Source organism: Filicampus tigris, chromosome 1 (genome assembly GCF_054856515.1).
Source record: "Filicampus tigris isolate MCC_2025a chromosome 1, RoL_Ftig_1.0, whole genome shotgun sequence".
Classification (NCBI taxonomy): domain Eukaryota; kingdom Metazoa; phylum Chordata; class Actinopteri; order Syngnathiformes; family Syngnathidae; genus Filicampus; species Filicampus tigris.
In genome coordinates this window covers 22,796,237-22,811,853 of record NC_141217.1, presented here as the reverse complement: position 1 = coordinate 22,811,853, position 15,617 = coordinate 22,796,237, and the positions used below count along the sequence as shown (strand labels likewise).

The following is a 15,617-nucleotide window of genomic DNA, read 5'->3' as shown; positions in this document are numbered from 1 at the left end:
GAGAAGGTTAAGGTTACATCGGCCATCCAATCAGTGCGCTGATGGGAGGCCTCCCACACACAGCGTGCACTGATCGGATGGCCGATTCAACGTCGACGGCAGTACAGGTGAGAGCTCTATATAAGCAGCGCGTCCGGGTGAAATGCTCTCAGTCAGACATGCAGCTCATCGAAGGCACACAACATTTCCAGATTGTAATCCGCCCCCCCGAAAAAAAAGGTGAATGACGAAGGACGGAACGGTACCCACACTGCAAACTGATGACGAATAACAGATGCTCAATTTTTAGTCAAATCTGCCCATTTTTATCCATCGCAGGGAGCGGCCATTTTGCCGTCGACTACAAAAATCACATCACAGTTGGTCAGGACTCAGGTGATGTTCGCAAGCTGATTCCTTAAGCACTGTGATGTCATTTTCAGTGGACAGCAACTGGAAGTGCAGGACAAAATGGCTTCCCCCTGAGATGGGATAAAAATGGATTGATTTTGCTAAGTGATTCATTTTCCACAAACGCAATATTAATCAGAAAGTCATGTTTAGACTAATTGAGGGGGAGGGGGTGCACATAGGACATATTGTAAAGAAAATGTTTGACTTGACATCCCCTTAAGATGTAGAATTTCATTGTGGAATAGACTAAAGGTGCAAATGAGGATTCTATTTACCTAACTAAATGAAGCTCCTCCCCTCAGTTCAACAAAGATGCCACCAGAATGCACTCGAGTAATATTTTTACATTAGACATGGCTTTGGCCTTGGCACAAAACAAGCAGATACGGCGACTAAAATCTGCAAATAGGCAAATTTGTGAACGTGGGAGTTCATTGTATTTCGTTTCTTTGTGCAATATCCTATTACGTTATCGTGAAACAGTGTGGTATTATCAGTACACGACACAATGGCACTTTTATTCAAGGTTTGTGTGTTGTACAAAACAAAAGATCGACAAGTATTGTGAAGAAAGCACCCTTTTATTGGTGTGAAGCCGTCCTGTCGCAAGTGAGGGCCAAAAAGGGTTTAAAAACAGTCAGTGCTCCGAAACAAACCATGTTGCCATTAGTGGGTGGGGCTTACAATTGAGAGTGGGTGTGGCGCCGCACCCTAGAAGAGAGGGGTTCCACAAAAACGATTGAAAAACAAAACACATCACTTGACTTCTCTACGTCCACACTACAGCAGTATCAGAACTTTCTCAGGGGACAGGGAGTGGTTATAAATGCGTGTGTGTGTGTGTGTGTGTGTGTGCGCCAACAGAACTAGGTTAGAGTGTCAAACAACATCAATGACAATTTTTTTTATTTTTAAATGTAAAGGGGCTTTTCATGAGGAGTGGGCCCTCCACTCCCCTTATAGGTGTGATATCACCATGGCGATAGGACAGAGTTCACCTTCACCGGGGCGCCCCTCCACCCGTCTGTCCTCACTTGGCATTGGCGGTGCCACTGAGCACCTTGCGGACGGCCTGAATGATGGCGTCGCGGTCGATGCCGAAGATCTGGAGCAGCTCGTGTGGCTTGCCGCTGCGTGGAACCTGCGACACGGCCAGGCGGTGCACACTGAAGCCGCTTTCATTCACCACCGCCGAGCACACGGCCTCTCCGAGACCACCTGATGAGGGACACAACAAAGATGGACACTTACAAGCTTTCTGCAGGTATCAGCAAATCTAATGGAATGCTTTTTAATGACGTTTTTAATGCAACTTCAAACAATTTTAATTCCCATGCGCTACTGCTTATACGCGCAATCGCACACGTACACATACATACGTGCCTTTATATTTAGTGCTGCCAGTGGATTAATGTTTTTTATCGTAATTAATCGCATGTTTTCAATAGTTAACTTGATTAATCACAAATTAATCACACATTTTTATCTGTTCTAAATTGATTTATTATTATATTTTTACTGTATATTTATTTTTAATGTGTTTGTATTTTTTTATTTACTGTTTATATTTTTATTTATTTACTTAATTTATTATCACAATAGCCAGTTGAAAAGATGATTTTCAAATTTGTTATTCTATTCTATTAGTTTATTCTCATTATATAATTCGATAACTGATTCATTGTAAAATCAAATAGTAACAAGCAATTTTACATACATTTAACATGAATTTATTCTATTAAATATTTAGATACAGTAATTGATTTACATCAATTACACATAACACAATAGAACGAGAATGCATTTGTATTTAATTATGAAAATACATTATTTGACATATTTTATATGCACATTTTCACTTTTTTTTTAACCTCATCTAGGCCCATCTGTCCATCATTTAAAAAATCATTTGAGCATAAAAGACTGCCCAACCCTGTGTTAAGTAAAGGCCACTATTTGAGGAAACATAAGAGTACGATAGGCCAGAAAATAGATAATATGATAATGCTGCACCTTCACATACTTGTGTTATAACACGAACTCTTAGAATACATTAAGCATAGTTTGATCATGTATAATACCTTTGTACAAACACTGCACACAACCGAACAATAATGTTACCACAACAACACACACACAAGAAACACAATAAGAACGGCGTCCTGGCTGGTCCACCTTATACAGAAGGCTAAAGCTAAAGTATGCACAGGCACAACAGACAAGTAGACATTTTGGACATCTAAATGCATGGCGCTGGTACTGTATGTAGGTCAGCGAGGGCCCACAGGCTAAAGCGGAAATTAAGAAGCTCTGACAGGCTGTGCCGGCTCCCATCCCCCCACCAACATACTGTATCATGGCCCCCCTCTCATCTCCTTCCATAAGTATCACACAATTTCCTCCACATTTTGTCACTCTGTCTACAGCCTCGTCTTTGTTTGTCTTTCGATCCTTACTTTTTTGATGTATTTATTCTGATTCAAGCCATTTTATTTACGAGTTGACGTGCAATCATCTCCCGGCTTTCTGCTTAAAAAGGAAAGTCGACTCAAACATATTTTTTTCATGAATATGTTCTTTGCAGGCCCACTACTTGAAAACAGGGCATTCTGATTAATATTGCATTTATGGAATACAGTATAGCAAAATCCACACACAGGAATCACTGAATTTGGATGATATTTGTGTCAAAGCGATGTCTCCGACATGGCAGAACACTGTCATCGCAAGACTTCGTCAAATCCAAGACCTTAGCTCAGCGAGTCATCAGGGCATATCATTCCGGACGTGATTTATTTTTCTCTGCCTTTCTGCGTGCTTTTCATGACAACACTTAGTCCAAAAGATGGGCGTCGTTATTAATGATGTCATAAGCCTAACGAATTATCAAATAAAATCTACACCTCACCTTCATAGTAGTGGTCTTCCACAGTGATGATGCGCCCCCTGGTGGCCCTGGCGTTGTCAATGATGGTCTTGGAGTCCAAAGGTTTAATGGTGAACGGGTCAATCACGCGAATGTTAATTCTCTCTGTGGAGGAGAAGGAAGAGGATTTTTGAATGGGTTTTCGCACACATCCAAAATACAGAACAAGGTTCTCTGTACCTTTTTTCAGGTGTTCGACGGCCGCCAGCGCCTCATGGAGGGTCACCCCCGCGCCAATGACGGTCACATGGTCGTCATTGGTTTTGTACACAACCTGAGAAGATTAATGACGGATCAAAAGACAGCATTCTCTTTATGAACTTGCGTAGTTCTCGCACTGAGAAAAAAAACAAACAAAAAAAAACGTGACTAAGAGCTAATTTGCCTCGACTTTTTTGTCTTTATTCCCATAATAATATTGTGAACTGACTAACAAAAAAAGTGAATGATAACAAATGAAAAATTACAGCTGTTATGTGTTTTTTTGTATTAGATTTTTGAACGTTAGGGGCAGGTAATTTGTAGGCTACACCACACACGCACCACAAATAGTTTCTGGATCTTACAACATTTAACCATATTCTTAAGTGAGGTCATGGATGCGGAATATTGAAATCAGTTGTGTCGTCATTGTTAATGCTTCCTTATGCATTTTCTCTATGTTGCTGCTGTGTCTGCTTTTTCCGCCTTATAAGACCCCAAGATCTCAATCAAGTACAGGACAGTACCAAACCATTTTTACTTCCCATCGGGCCAGTTGGACAACAAATGTGTTGAAGCAATGTGTTCACGCAATTATTCGGTGGTAAGTTGTGTCAAAATGTAAACTTGAACATTGACGACAATTACACAAACCTAACAGACATGTTTTTGCTGCTTTTTAAGATCATAACAAGCGAACACTACAAACCTTAGCCTGTCCAACATGGAAGTTATCGTTGCAGTTGTAGATGATGTTGTTCTCTGGGCGGCTTGTTCGGATGAAACACAGTCCCTGGGACAAAAAACAAATCACAACTCACATTTATACTGTGTCTTCAGGACAGAGAAGTAAATGATCCATCCATCCATTTTCTGCAGGACGTGTCCCCCACTAGGGTTGCAGGTGAGCTGGAGCATATACCCGGCACACTGGGTGAGAGGCAAGGTACGCCCTGGACAAGTCAGCAGCCAATCACAGAGCACAGGTAGCCAAACCATTCACAATCACACCTGTGGACAATTTTGGGTCGTCAATAAACCTAACACGCATGTTTTTGGAATGTGGGATGAAGATGGAGTCGTCTGAGAAAACCTACACGTGCACAGCCGTAAAAGGAAAAAGGTCCACAGTCTGAAGGTCCACACTCTGAACCTTTTGACTGTGAGGCAGACGTGCTAACCACAAAAGTACTGTGCTGCCCACCCTAGAAACAAATCGGGCAATGATCATTTGGTACATTTAATGAAGGTAAAACGGAAGCTAAAACATTCTTTGTTCTCCTTTTGTACCCCAACGTATGGATTTATTCCATCGGGGCGCTTCCTGGATCCTGTCATCACGAGTATTGGTCATTCGGTTTTGCCAATTTTCAACAACAGTACAGCATATACAGCACTTTCTACGCAGCTGTGGTTGTTTTTAAAGTGCTCTATAAATAAAGATGAGTTGTTTTGAGTACTGGATACAGTCCACGCTGCAATAAATCCACTAGTAACTGCATTATTGGTACCTTTGTGTTAGCAGCGAGCTCCACTGCTTTCTCCGTGGAGACACCATCACTAGGGTAGAAGACGGTGGCCCCGGGAATGGCTCTGAACATGGCCAGATCCTCCAGACCCATTTGAGAGGGACCGTCCTCTCCTACACGCACACACACACACACATGTATATATGAACCGACGTGAAGAGCGAAGCTCACATATGTGCAGCATGCTAGCAGACAAGCATGCATTCAGGTAGTGACCATGCAGTATACCTGAGGAGGTGGAGGAGAAGGTGAAAGGGAAGGAGGTGGGGAAAGAATCAGATCTCCTCCATGACTCGTGAGGGGGACACGGGGAGGGAGGTTGCTGATTCCAGAAATAGGAAGAGGAGGAGGAGGAGAAGGTGACAAGATGGGAGGATCAAGTTGAGGATTCTGGGGAAGCGTTTACTAGTGAGCTCTTTAACGTTGAAAAAACTGGCCATGAGCCCCCTCAAAAGACCATCTAGTTTGTGATTGGCTAACCGATGGAGACGCCGCAGTGGGACCCGCAGAGGTTGATGTTGCTTTCGGAGATGGCGGCCATGCGCAACTGGTCGTAGGCGCGGGAGAAGAAGGTGGCGAAGGTGCTGGCAAACACCACGTTGCGGTCCCGCACGGCGCAACCGATCGCCACGCTCACCTGGGAGAAGGGAAGTGAGAGTAATCTTTTGAACCGCCACACCTTCTGATGTTAAACCATTTCCATCCAAGGCGCCGTTGTAACCACACAACTTCCAAAACGCATATGAAGTATCTTCATCTCAGAATACCATTGTGCAATGTATTATTTTTGGTATGAGCAACAATGCTATAAATAGCTACGCTTTAAAATAAAAGTGGCCAGCAGTTTAAAAGTTTCTTCGTTAGTTTCTTGCCTCTCTGGGTTGGTAATTGCTACCTTTAATAGTGAAAACGGAATAGAATTGTACAGTGGACACTGCATTTGTCAGAAATGTTCCTCCCGCGGCCACGTCCAAGGAGGTTAAAAACAGTCCCGTCCCGTGGGTCTTCAATTTCGGAATAATACGCACAACTGTGGTCACAGGAATATCAAGATGCTTGCAGATGGTATTGTAGCCTTTACCTTTAACAGGTTTGTCTCAAATTTGCTTTCTAATCAGCCTAAAACAAGTCTCTTTGCTTTCTCTGGCCAATGTTTAGTGTGGTACACATCATGTCACCAATCCTCACAGTGACTACTTGTCACCCTTTCAATGTGGCAACTGACTGATTACAAATTTGAAGACAGCTATGATGTTATTGAGAGAACACACCTTGGTTGCACATGTCCTTATGCTCAAATTATTTTCAAAATGTTCTATGAGTACAATTATTTTTGCCCAGGCCTGTTTCATGAGTTATTATTCTTAAGTAAATCTGTTGAACCACAATTCAAAAGCGATGATTTTAATTAGTTAGTTTTCATTAAATTTGTAATTATTCTCACAATTATTTTCTTCTTTCTTTTACTAATATTATATTTTCTTTCATTAACATAAGAGTACCAACAATTTTGTCGAAATGTGTAAATTTTAGCGTAAGCAGCAACCTAAACGGCAAAATAAAGCGAAAACAAGTAACTGTTGCAAATAGCGGGAACACTACCAACTAACGCAACCAACAAAAGAAGCCAAAGAAAAATCATTTTGGTTCTGACGGTCCACTGTGTTTTAAAAGAAAATTCTTTTGCTGTAAAGTTTCATTTGTCAAGTTTGATATGCTACAGTATTTATGGCTGTAGCGCTCATTAAACTTGAAGCATACATGCCTGAAAAAAAACCCCGCCCATCATACCATGTTTTGCTCAGCGATGTAGCACTCCACGTAACGGTTGGGGTGCTCGTTCTTAAAGAGCTCGGAGAAGGTCGAGTTCTTGGTATCTCCGTCAAGTGCCACAACGCGGTCATTGTAGCGGCCCAGCTTGGCCAGAGCCATGCCGTACGCCTTCCGGGTGGCGATCTGCTCACAGACGCACAGACAGACGACACTTGATGAAGCGCTTTTAAAGGTCAAATCCCAGTCAGGCATAGCAACTGCAACCAATTTGTGTTTTTATTCACTTTTACACTCATTGAAAAAAATACCTTTTTGACCACGCGTTGCAAGTAAAAAAAAAAATCGAATGTATTTGTGGATGGTAACAATAATTGTACGCCTCATTTCGCTTACCTTTTCCCCAGGTTTGTAATTGGGCGCATTGGACATGCGGATGTTGCGCAGGCTGACGGGTACGGCGTCCTCGCTGGGCGGCGAAGGATACAGGCGCTTGTTGCAGCTGACCATGCGGCTCTGAAGCTCCTTGATGACGCTCTCGGCCATGTCTTTGGGGAGAGGCTTCCCGTGCCAGCCCATCTTATCCTCGGCCGCTGGAAGGTACACACACGTCACCGTTGTGGTTGTAGTGGTGTATATCTCCACTGCGCCATACGCTTGTTTCTAGTACTTTGACCATTGTGTGTAATTTAATAAAGTCATCACAATGTTAAGAGCACCGCTCAGCAAACTAAATGCCAAATCAATCAAATTGGGCTTTATTGATTTTATAAATGCAGAGTTTTTTTAACGTTATGACCGGTTTTGCCCATATATATGCTGACTCATGCATAAAGTCAAGATAACAAAACAGACTGCGTTAAAGGTCAAAGGTTATAATCACGTGGACCACAGCCTTAGAATGTTATGACAACTGCTTCTGCCCATGTTCTGGAGCCCCAACGACCACACAATAATGCACAGTCCCCTCCTTAATAATAACAAAACGTTTGTACAATAGGCCATTGGGGTGTGTATTCTACACATTCTTGGGGATTAAAAAGAGGGGATGGGATTACGATGGGGTTAGGGTCTCATATTAAATTATACATCACATTGAATGAAGAGGTTATTCATCAATTAAAAATAGTTGTCAAATATTACCTTGTATGCCTTTGCCCTTAATGGTCTTGGCAATGACGGCAAGTGGCTGGTGGCGAGGCTGACTGAGGACCTTGCACAACTCTTCCACGCTGTGTCCGTCCACAATGACGGCATGCCACCTGCACAAATACACTCAACTATCAAACCTGCTTTGGATTTATTCTATTCCAATTGGGCATCTCTTTAAATGAAAAGGAATTCACACATTTGCAGGTGCATCTCAATCAATTTGAATATTGCCAAAAAGTTGATTTCAGTAGTTCAGCCCAAAAAGTGAAAGTCTTGTACGGTATTATACAGATTAACACAAGATAAACACACACAGAAAGCCAATTCCTACCAAGTATTCTATATGAAAAATAATTTTGGATTGTTTTTCATGTCACATTCAAATTTCTCGAAATGATGAATTTGGGATTTTGGTTATATTTCACTCTGCACGAAGTGAGTCTAATCATGCTAACGTACTGATAAACAGAGATTCTACGTAGCATGTAAAGAACTGGATTAAATATTCAACCGCTACATCATTTGACGGTGTAACAAACTCACCCGAAGGCCTCGCAGCGTCGTTGGTACTTTTCGACGTGGTGCTGGAGAGGCGCCGGGTCACTCTGGCCCAGCCGGTTGATGTCCAAGATGGCCACTAGATTGTCTAGCTGGTAGTAGGAGGCGAAGGCCATGGCCTCCCACACCGAGCCTTCGGACAGCTCGCCATCACCCAGCAGGCAGAACACCCGGTAGCTGTGCGCATACAACCAGGCACACAGAAACCAAACCACATGAACAGGCACTTGGGCATATCATGGATCATGATTTAATTTCAATCAGCAGCAAATTTTAATGAGAGGTGTCTTAATGTGCGCCTAAATGACACTGATTTAAAAAAAAAAAAAAGTCTTTAATTTGTTTTCATAGCACATCAGGTTTTTGAGTTTGACCTATAAAAGCTTATGCAATATGGATTTTACCATGCGTTGTAATGTATAGCTATTCTGAAAAAAATTCCACCTGTTGCTGAATTCAACCCTTAACTCATTCACTGCCAGACATTTTGAGACCCTCTTTCACCTAACGTTTGAAAAAAATAGAAAAAAATATAAATACATTGAATGGCTGCACTGTGAAAAGACAAGTAAATTCGTCAATGGCAGTGAATGAGTTGATTCATAAATTTTACTAAATATATTACCATATTACTTTATTGTTACTATTTAATTGTTATTATTGTGAAAACTCGATGTGCTGGAGAAAACGTTTACTTGTATCATTGATTTAAAAAAAATGTAAAAAATTGACCAGTGTTACTTAACATATTAAAAAAAAAAAATTCTCACGTGTTTGATTGCACGATTAAACATAATAGCATGTCAATTAATGGGTTTAGTTTTGAGTGTTTGAGTAGGATGAAGGTGTGTAGATTAAATCGTTTGAACAGTAGATGAGAAGGCACTATGGGGAATAGAACGGTTTATAACCATTTCAATTTAAAATTTTAAAAGCTATGAAAGGATTTTAAATTGTATTCTAGATTTTACATCATCAATGCAGAGAGAATGATTAAAGTCTCTTTTCTAGACAGCACTCGAATAGCAGAAATTGAGAGCAGCCGGGGCGTCTTTACCAGCAGCTTTCTCTCCTGAGCACAATTTCGGATCAGGCCTGATGTGATGCTTAGACACACAAAGGCGCACTTCACCAGCGCCCCGCCCACTACATCCTCACTCCCGCAGAGTAACGACTGCTGACAGCTTTCCGGTCAAATAGACACGTTCTTATTAAAGCGGAAAGATAGGCAGAGACACTTTGCATTCCAACCTCACACGCAAAGAAACAACAAAGCGCACGGAGGCGAAAGGAAGAAAGAGATAAGCTGATAGGAATTCCACAAAGGTGGATGCAACGAGATGGAGTGATGTTAGCTGAGTACGGTTAAAGCAACAATAGGGAAGAACAGCTCCGGGGCTTTCCCTACAGCTGTGGTGGGTTCGTTTTTTAATTCAATGCATGGAAAGAATAGAGTCTTTGAATTAAGAAATAATTCTCACCTACCATGATTTTTCAAAACGAAGAATGTCAATGCTTTAGGTAAATTCTTGTCATGATAGAGACTTTATATTAAGTCAAATACACGAAAAAAAATGCTTTAGGTAACAATTCGATTTTCACGTTTTCTCAATGTCACATAATGTCAATGCGCTATTTAGCACACAAAGACCCCCGCACCCTCCTTACAATGGACAACTATGCAAATCATCAAAGAACACATTTCCAGTCAGTACACGTCCATTGCCTGTCTGTGTTTCACTCAATAATCTCATATTTCTACATTCATTACGGCGGATTATTGCAGCATCATCACCCTCAACTGTGCTGCATTTGACACATTCGTTCATGCATACATTTTTTGTACTTTTGAACAACCACACCCTCATTTTGCTTGATTTTAAGACTCACTTCCTGCTCCTTTAGTGAACATTCCAAAGTATTTCAATTTATCAGTACAAGACTAGAGAGATTTGCAATACAGATAAGAACTTAACTCCAGATTATATATTTTTTTTAAATCATAATTATTATTCTATTTTTTTTTTAAACAAACAAACACCAAAACAATATGAATAATGCCAGTGTTGCTGATTGCTGGAGAGAAATCACGTTTTTACTGTCTAACATGGAAGCATGCAGCATCAAATTGGAGGTTACCAAATGCAATTGCTTGACCTATAAAAAGCTACAGACCACTGAAGTAGGTGATGCGGGGTCTCCATGGCGACGACATGCAGTCATGCCCACATGGTTATAGGGCATGATGAAACCCTTGAATTCATACAAAAGAAAAAAAATGTCTCTCGTCTCTTCATTACAAGCCAGTGTAGTATCCAAATGATTTGAAACGGTCACTTTCAGGCAATAGAATTGAATTTCCATCAAATCAGTGCTCGAAGCCGATTTGGGGCTTTGGAGCCTTTGTGTAGCATTGAATTAGAGTGATGAGCAGCTCTGAGCATCACAGCGGGGAAAGCCTATGCAGCCTTCTGCACGAATGTACTGTACGCATGCTGCGCACACAGTGGAGCAAACAATAAGGCAGAAGACACACCAAAAGGGAGGCGGTGCACGTTTCCATTTTGGGGAGGTGTTGGGGGAGAGTGAAGCAGATGGGGAGATGGGGCGTGGAGGGAGTGCACTCGCATGCGTGCTTATTAGAGCAGAAACAAGCGAGTGCTCGCAGCTTGGAGAGAAAGAGAAGAGTACTACTATGGCATTCCCCACACCGATGTTACACCACCAAAAAAAAAACAGAAAAAATAAAACAGCACACTATATTGCCTTTAAGATGAGCTGTTTTCATTCCCTTATCAAGCAAATGTGCCAACACTGCCCTCAAAATAGAAAATTCAGCATATATACACATACGTAATGTCCTTCATTTTATTTGATTAAAAATAGTTTTTTTTTTTCACTTTCACTTTTTCTTCACCTACCCATGCTTATCCGTGGAGGATATACTGTAACTAGGGCGAATTACATTAAAGAGGTAATATTGGATGTTAAATATAAAAGTGACAGCGTTAATGCGCATGGTTGGCTTTACAAGTGTCAACCCAGAACACACCTGTCAGGGTGCGGTTTGTTCCGACGCTACAGGCTAAAATGTCACGTCGACACAATGGGCTGCTGTCATTCAAAATCTCTTACACTATATGGATACAAGTCCGGGGAAAAGTCAATCAACGAATTCATTATCCAATAATGGGTGAGGTTAGTTGGTGCTGAATTTGAATGAATTCATTCATGGAAACATACAAAATGACTAAAACTAAAGTCACAATACATTTTCGTTAACGGAATAAAATAAAAATGAAAATGCTTTTAAAGAAATGACAACGAAATGAAATTTTAAATGAAAGATTACATTTACTGAATAAAACTAACTAAAACTAACTATATTGACAGCATAAAAATGTCCTTTATTTGAGTCTTGAGTCTGTCAATTAATATCACGCATGAACTTTTGGGGTTCATTTTAAAAGTATTCATTTTGGTATCTGTGTACATCCATACAGAAGAAGGAAGGGCAAACAGGCATTTGCGAATTGTAGTTTACTTTACGTCATTACACAATACTTGTGGTCTTTTCGTTTTATCTTGCACTCGACAAATGTGCGATATATTAAAAAAAAAAAAACTAAAACTAATATTAAAACTAAAAGGAAGCATTAAAAAAAAAAAAAAAATCTAATAAAAACTAACAAATCCCAAACTCTTATAACTCTGGCAGGAAGTCAACACAATTTGCATCCAAACACATTCTTTTAACCAATCTAATGTTGCAAGACAATAAACTGGCAAAGCCAAAACAAAATTGCCAGATTTCTCAGTATTCTGCAACCCTAGGTGTGTGTCTACCTCTCGACCAAATGGGTAATCGTATGAGTGTGGTTTTGGTGTTTGTTACCTGGCCTCGTCAAAGTACTTCCCGGTGTAGGCCATTCCACAGGCAGCTCCCAGACCTTGGCCCAGAGAACCTGTGGCCACATCCACAAACTGCTGCCTCTGTTGGCACAACAGATGATTGGGTCAAAAATCGGGCACGGTTGTTTTGAGTTTTCACACACACATAATGTAAAAAGATGAGAGTCAACAGCCGGGTCATCCATTTCTGGAGGTTCCTCACCGGGACAGGGTGACCCTCAAGGATGGAGTCGACCTTGCGCAGGTTGAGCAGCTCATTCTCCTTCAGGTAGCCCGTCTCCGCCCACACAGCATACAGCACAGGGGCAGCATGACCCTGGAAACATGTGGCAAAGATCAAAATGCTAATTTATGAATAAGGAAGCCGTTTGGATAATGGGTGGAGGAATGTTTAAGTTAATGAGGAATTTTGAACATCACAAAAGTGGAATTGGAATGTAATGTGGAAATGTAGCATTTCCACGGCATTTCATTGGATGTCGTACAGAAAATGTGGTAAAATAGAAGTGGATATTTGTTTGAACTATTTTCTCTGCATTAAGTGAAGGAAATACTGTAAGCAACACAGACACCTTTTGTTGGTCCTTCATACTGTTAATCATTTTGTTTAACCTGTTTGACAAAAGTCCCATACATAAATCAGAATTGAGGGAGACATCAGGTGAGACCGCAAGCACTGTTACAAACAGAAAATATAATCATGTTGCAAATAAAATATAGGGAATCTAGGGGATTATGAAATAAATACATTTCAGTGATGAGTCAAATGTACTGTGGAGTACCTGTATATGTAGTTTAATCGCCGGACACAGCTAATATGGACAATATGGACAGGCAGTTCTACCTTGGAAAGGATGAAGCGGTCGTTGTTGGGGTTGCGTGGGTCTTCAGGTCGGTACTTCATGGTATGAAAGAAGACCACGGACATGATCTCTGCAACACTGCAACATGATGTGGGATGACTGAAACAGATGAACAAGACATAAGGTATGTTATAATTTGGTCTAATGTTTAAATAGACCACAGCCAAAGCATGTCAAGGTGAGGAAGTAAAACAACAAAAAAGAATTGCCCATCGGTGATGCATATTGACAGTTTCTGTGCATTTACTGGGTTAATTCATGCCAGAGCATGTAGTCAGAGATAAGAGAGGCCTCCCTCTCTCGCACACACGAGATATTGTCGTATTTGTGCATGCACACTCTTTGGATATTACATCTTGCAGGTTATTGCTCTATCCATTTCCACTCTACATGCCAGAAATACCTCACTGCAGCCTTCCTCCATCAAGGCTTAATCTGTCCTGAAAGGGAAAATGTGATTAAATGAGGGGAACCACAACCTAAAAAACATTCAGTGAGTTTATGGATGAAATGTATATATTATATTGAAATGAGTGAGTCCTCGGAACAATACCTACTCCTTAATTTAAAAAAAATCAAGCTAAAAATAATAAAGTAGAACGTTCAATCTATCCAGGAAAACTAATAGACCTCACTTCTGTTAGGAAACAAAAACATTTATTAAACCTGTCACGATAGAGTAGCCGGTGATTTATTAAGAGAAATACAACAGACTGAAAAAGTCGATCTTAGGAAAAAAAAAAAAAAAAAAGATTTTATTTTGAAAGTATAACTGGATGTAGTTGTTCAATTGAATTGAGAGCACTTAACGCTGTAGCGACTGTAGCGTGCTAGTGGGTCGCGCGTGAGAGCTCCATTCGGCCTTGACTGTGCAATAAGTTCCGCTGAGTGCATTGGACCGCGGACTGCACCGAACCGGACTTAGCTCCTCCCTTTTTTTTATACACCCCTCCTCCTCCTTATATAACCCAACACGGAAGCAATTCGGACCACTCTTGGCTGGACCAAATCACTTTCCTCTTCATTTTAAAGATTGTCTGTTTCATCAGTGAACGGAGAGCGGAAATTCTGACGCGTACTTTGACGCGGGATTTAGAACATATATGACGCAGTGAACTATAAGAATACATTCAATTCCCGTGCAACATTACAGTTAATAAATATAATAGTCCACGTTTTATTCAATTTCATGACATTTATTCTTCTACTCATGAATAGATTCATCTACGCAGGTCGAAAAGAGTAATGATCGCATTAGTATTACTTAACCATAATCTTTCGGAGCTAATTGGGATCGCCATGATTACTATGCGATACAGTATAATGCGTTTACGTTCCATTCGGTCAGATACAGTACTGTATATGAGCAACCATTTTGTGCACTTAAACTTTGAGCATTTCTTCTTCTAATACAGAAATAATGTATTCTGCGGATGAAAGGTTTAATAAAAGAACACACCTGATTCTTAAAACCGCAATATAGCATGGCTCATGCTTGCATAAAACATTAAATGAATTATTTCGACAACATTACGAGTGGAATATCTAAATTGCGTAAAATATATCTGCATCGACTATTTTCTGCACCTGTCTCGAGACAATCCTGCAGTATCGGTGTGTTTTTTTTCATTACACGTTTTCACTCATGTTTATACAAATTGTATTTAGTAACCACGTCTGCATCTTTATTTTGGATTTTCGATCATTGATCCTAGTTTGATGTCCAACTGTGCTTTTGTTTTGGACCGTGACACGCCAGCCAAGGTGGGATCCGTTCAGCTCTTACCCGCTGCCCGCCGCAGTGGTCGCCTTGATGGAGTTGATCCGGAGCCGGTTGGCGAGGTTCCTGAGCGCCTGCACCGTCTGCTGGTCTGGTTTGTGGTAGTCTTCCATGTTGTACCCGTGTACCCAGATTAAGACGAGTTAACACCCCCAAAATAGTCCCGCGTGCGCAATGGTCGACTGCAAGGGTTAAAAAGGCGGACGTGGATCTGCAGCAGAGTGACAGAAGTGAAACGCGTGAGGGAGGGTAGAGACTTGGGGCGGGAGGGGGCGTGTTAGCAGGCAAATCCTATGAATATGGCTAATCTAGCGCTAAAAGCAACCTGCACTATGCACTCAAACTCCGAAGAGTCACGCACTAGCACAGCCAATAGTAGGAGGTTTTTAGTTTGAGGCCAAGGTCACGCCCACAGCCACAATCCACTGCGTTGTGTTTATGGTGTAGAGTAGTATAGGGATTACAGTGCGTTATTCGCAAATCCGCGTATATTTGACGCGTATTGAAATTCACTGGGGAGGTCAATCTTTTTT

The 15,617-nt window shown here is 41.1% G+C and overlaps 1 protein-coding gene across 1 annotated transcript; it reads right to left on the bottom strand.

Annotated features, from left to right (window-relative positions):
* Positions 1-955: 955 nt before the first annotated feature.
* On the bottom strand, positions 956-15,435 carry LOC147153283 (transketolase-like). Its single transcript, XM_086027065.1, has 14 exons — positions 15,091-15,435; positions 13,286-13,403; positions 12,644-12,757; positions 12,425-12,522; positions 8,515-8,706; positions 7,963-8,081; positions 7,216-7,412; positions 6,841-7,005; positions 5,530-5,686; positions 5,032-5,162; positions 4,230-4,313; positions 3,500-3,593; positions 3,302-3,424; positions 956-1,611 (listed from the first exon to the last, which is right to left on the bottom strand). The coding sequence occupies exons 1-14, from the start codon at positions 15,195-15,197 to the stop codon at positions 1,424-1,426; spliced, it is 1,887 nt and encodes a 628-aa protein (XP_085883191.1). The 5' UTR covers positions 15,198-15,435; the 3' UTR covers positions 956-1,423.
* Between the last annotated feature and the right edge of the window lie 182 nt (positions 15,436-15,617).

Coding starts and splice junctions, on each gene's coding strand:
- LOC147153283 (XM_086027065.1), bottom strand. CDS start 15,197: ATGGAAGACTACCACAAACCAGACCAGCAGACGGTGCAGGCGCTCAGG. Junction 12,758..13,285: donor ACCGCTTCATCCTTTCCAAG/GTAGAACTGCCT, acceptor ACATGTTTCCAG/GGTCATGCTGCCCCTGTGCT. Junction 1,612..3,301: donor GGAAGACCACTACTATGAAG/GTGAGGTGTAGA, acceptor GTCCCTCATCAG/GTGGTCTCGGAGAGGCCGTG.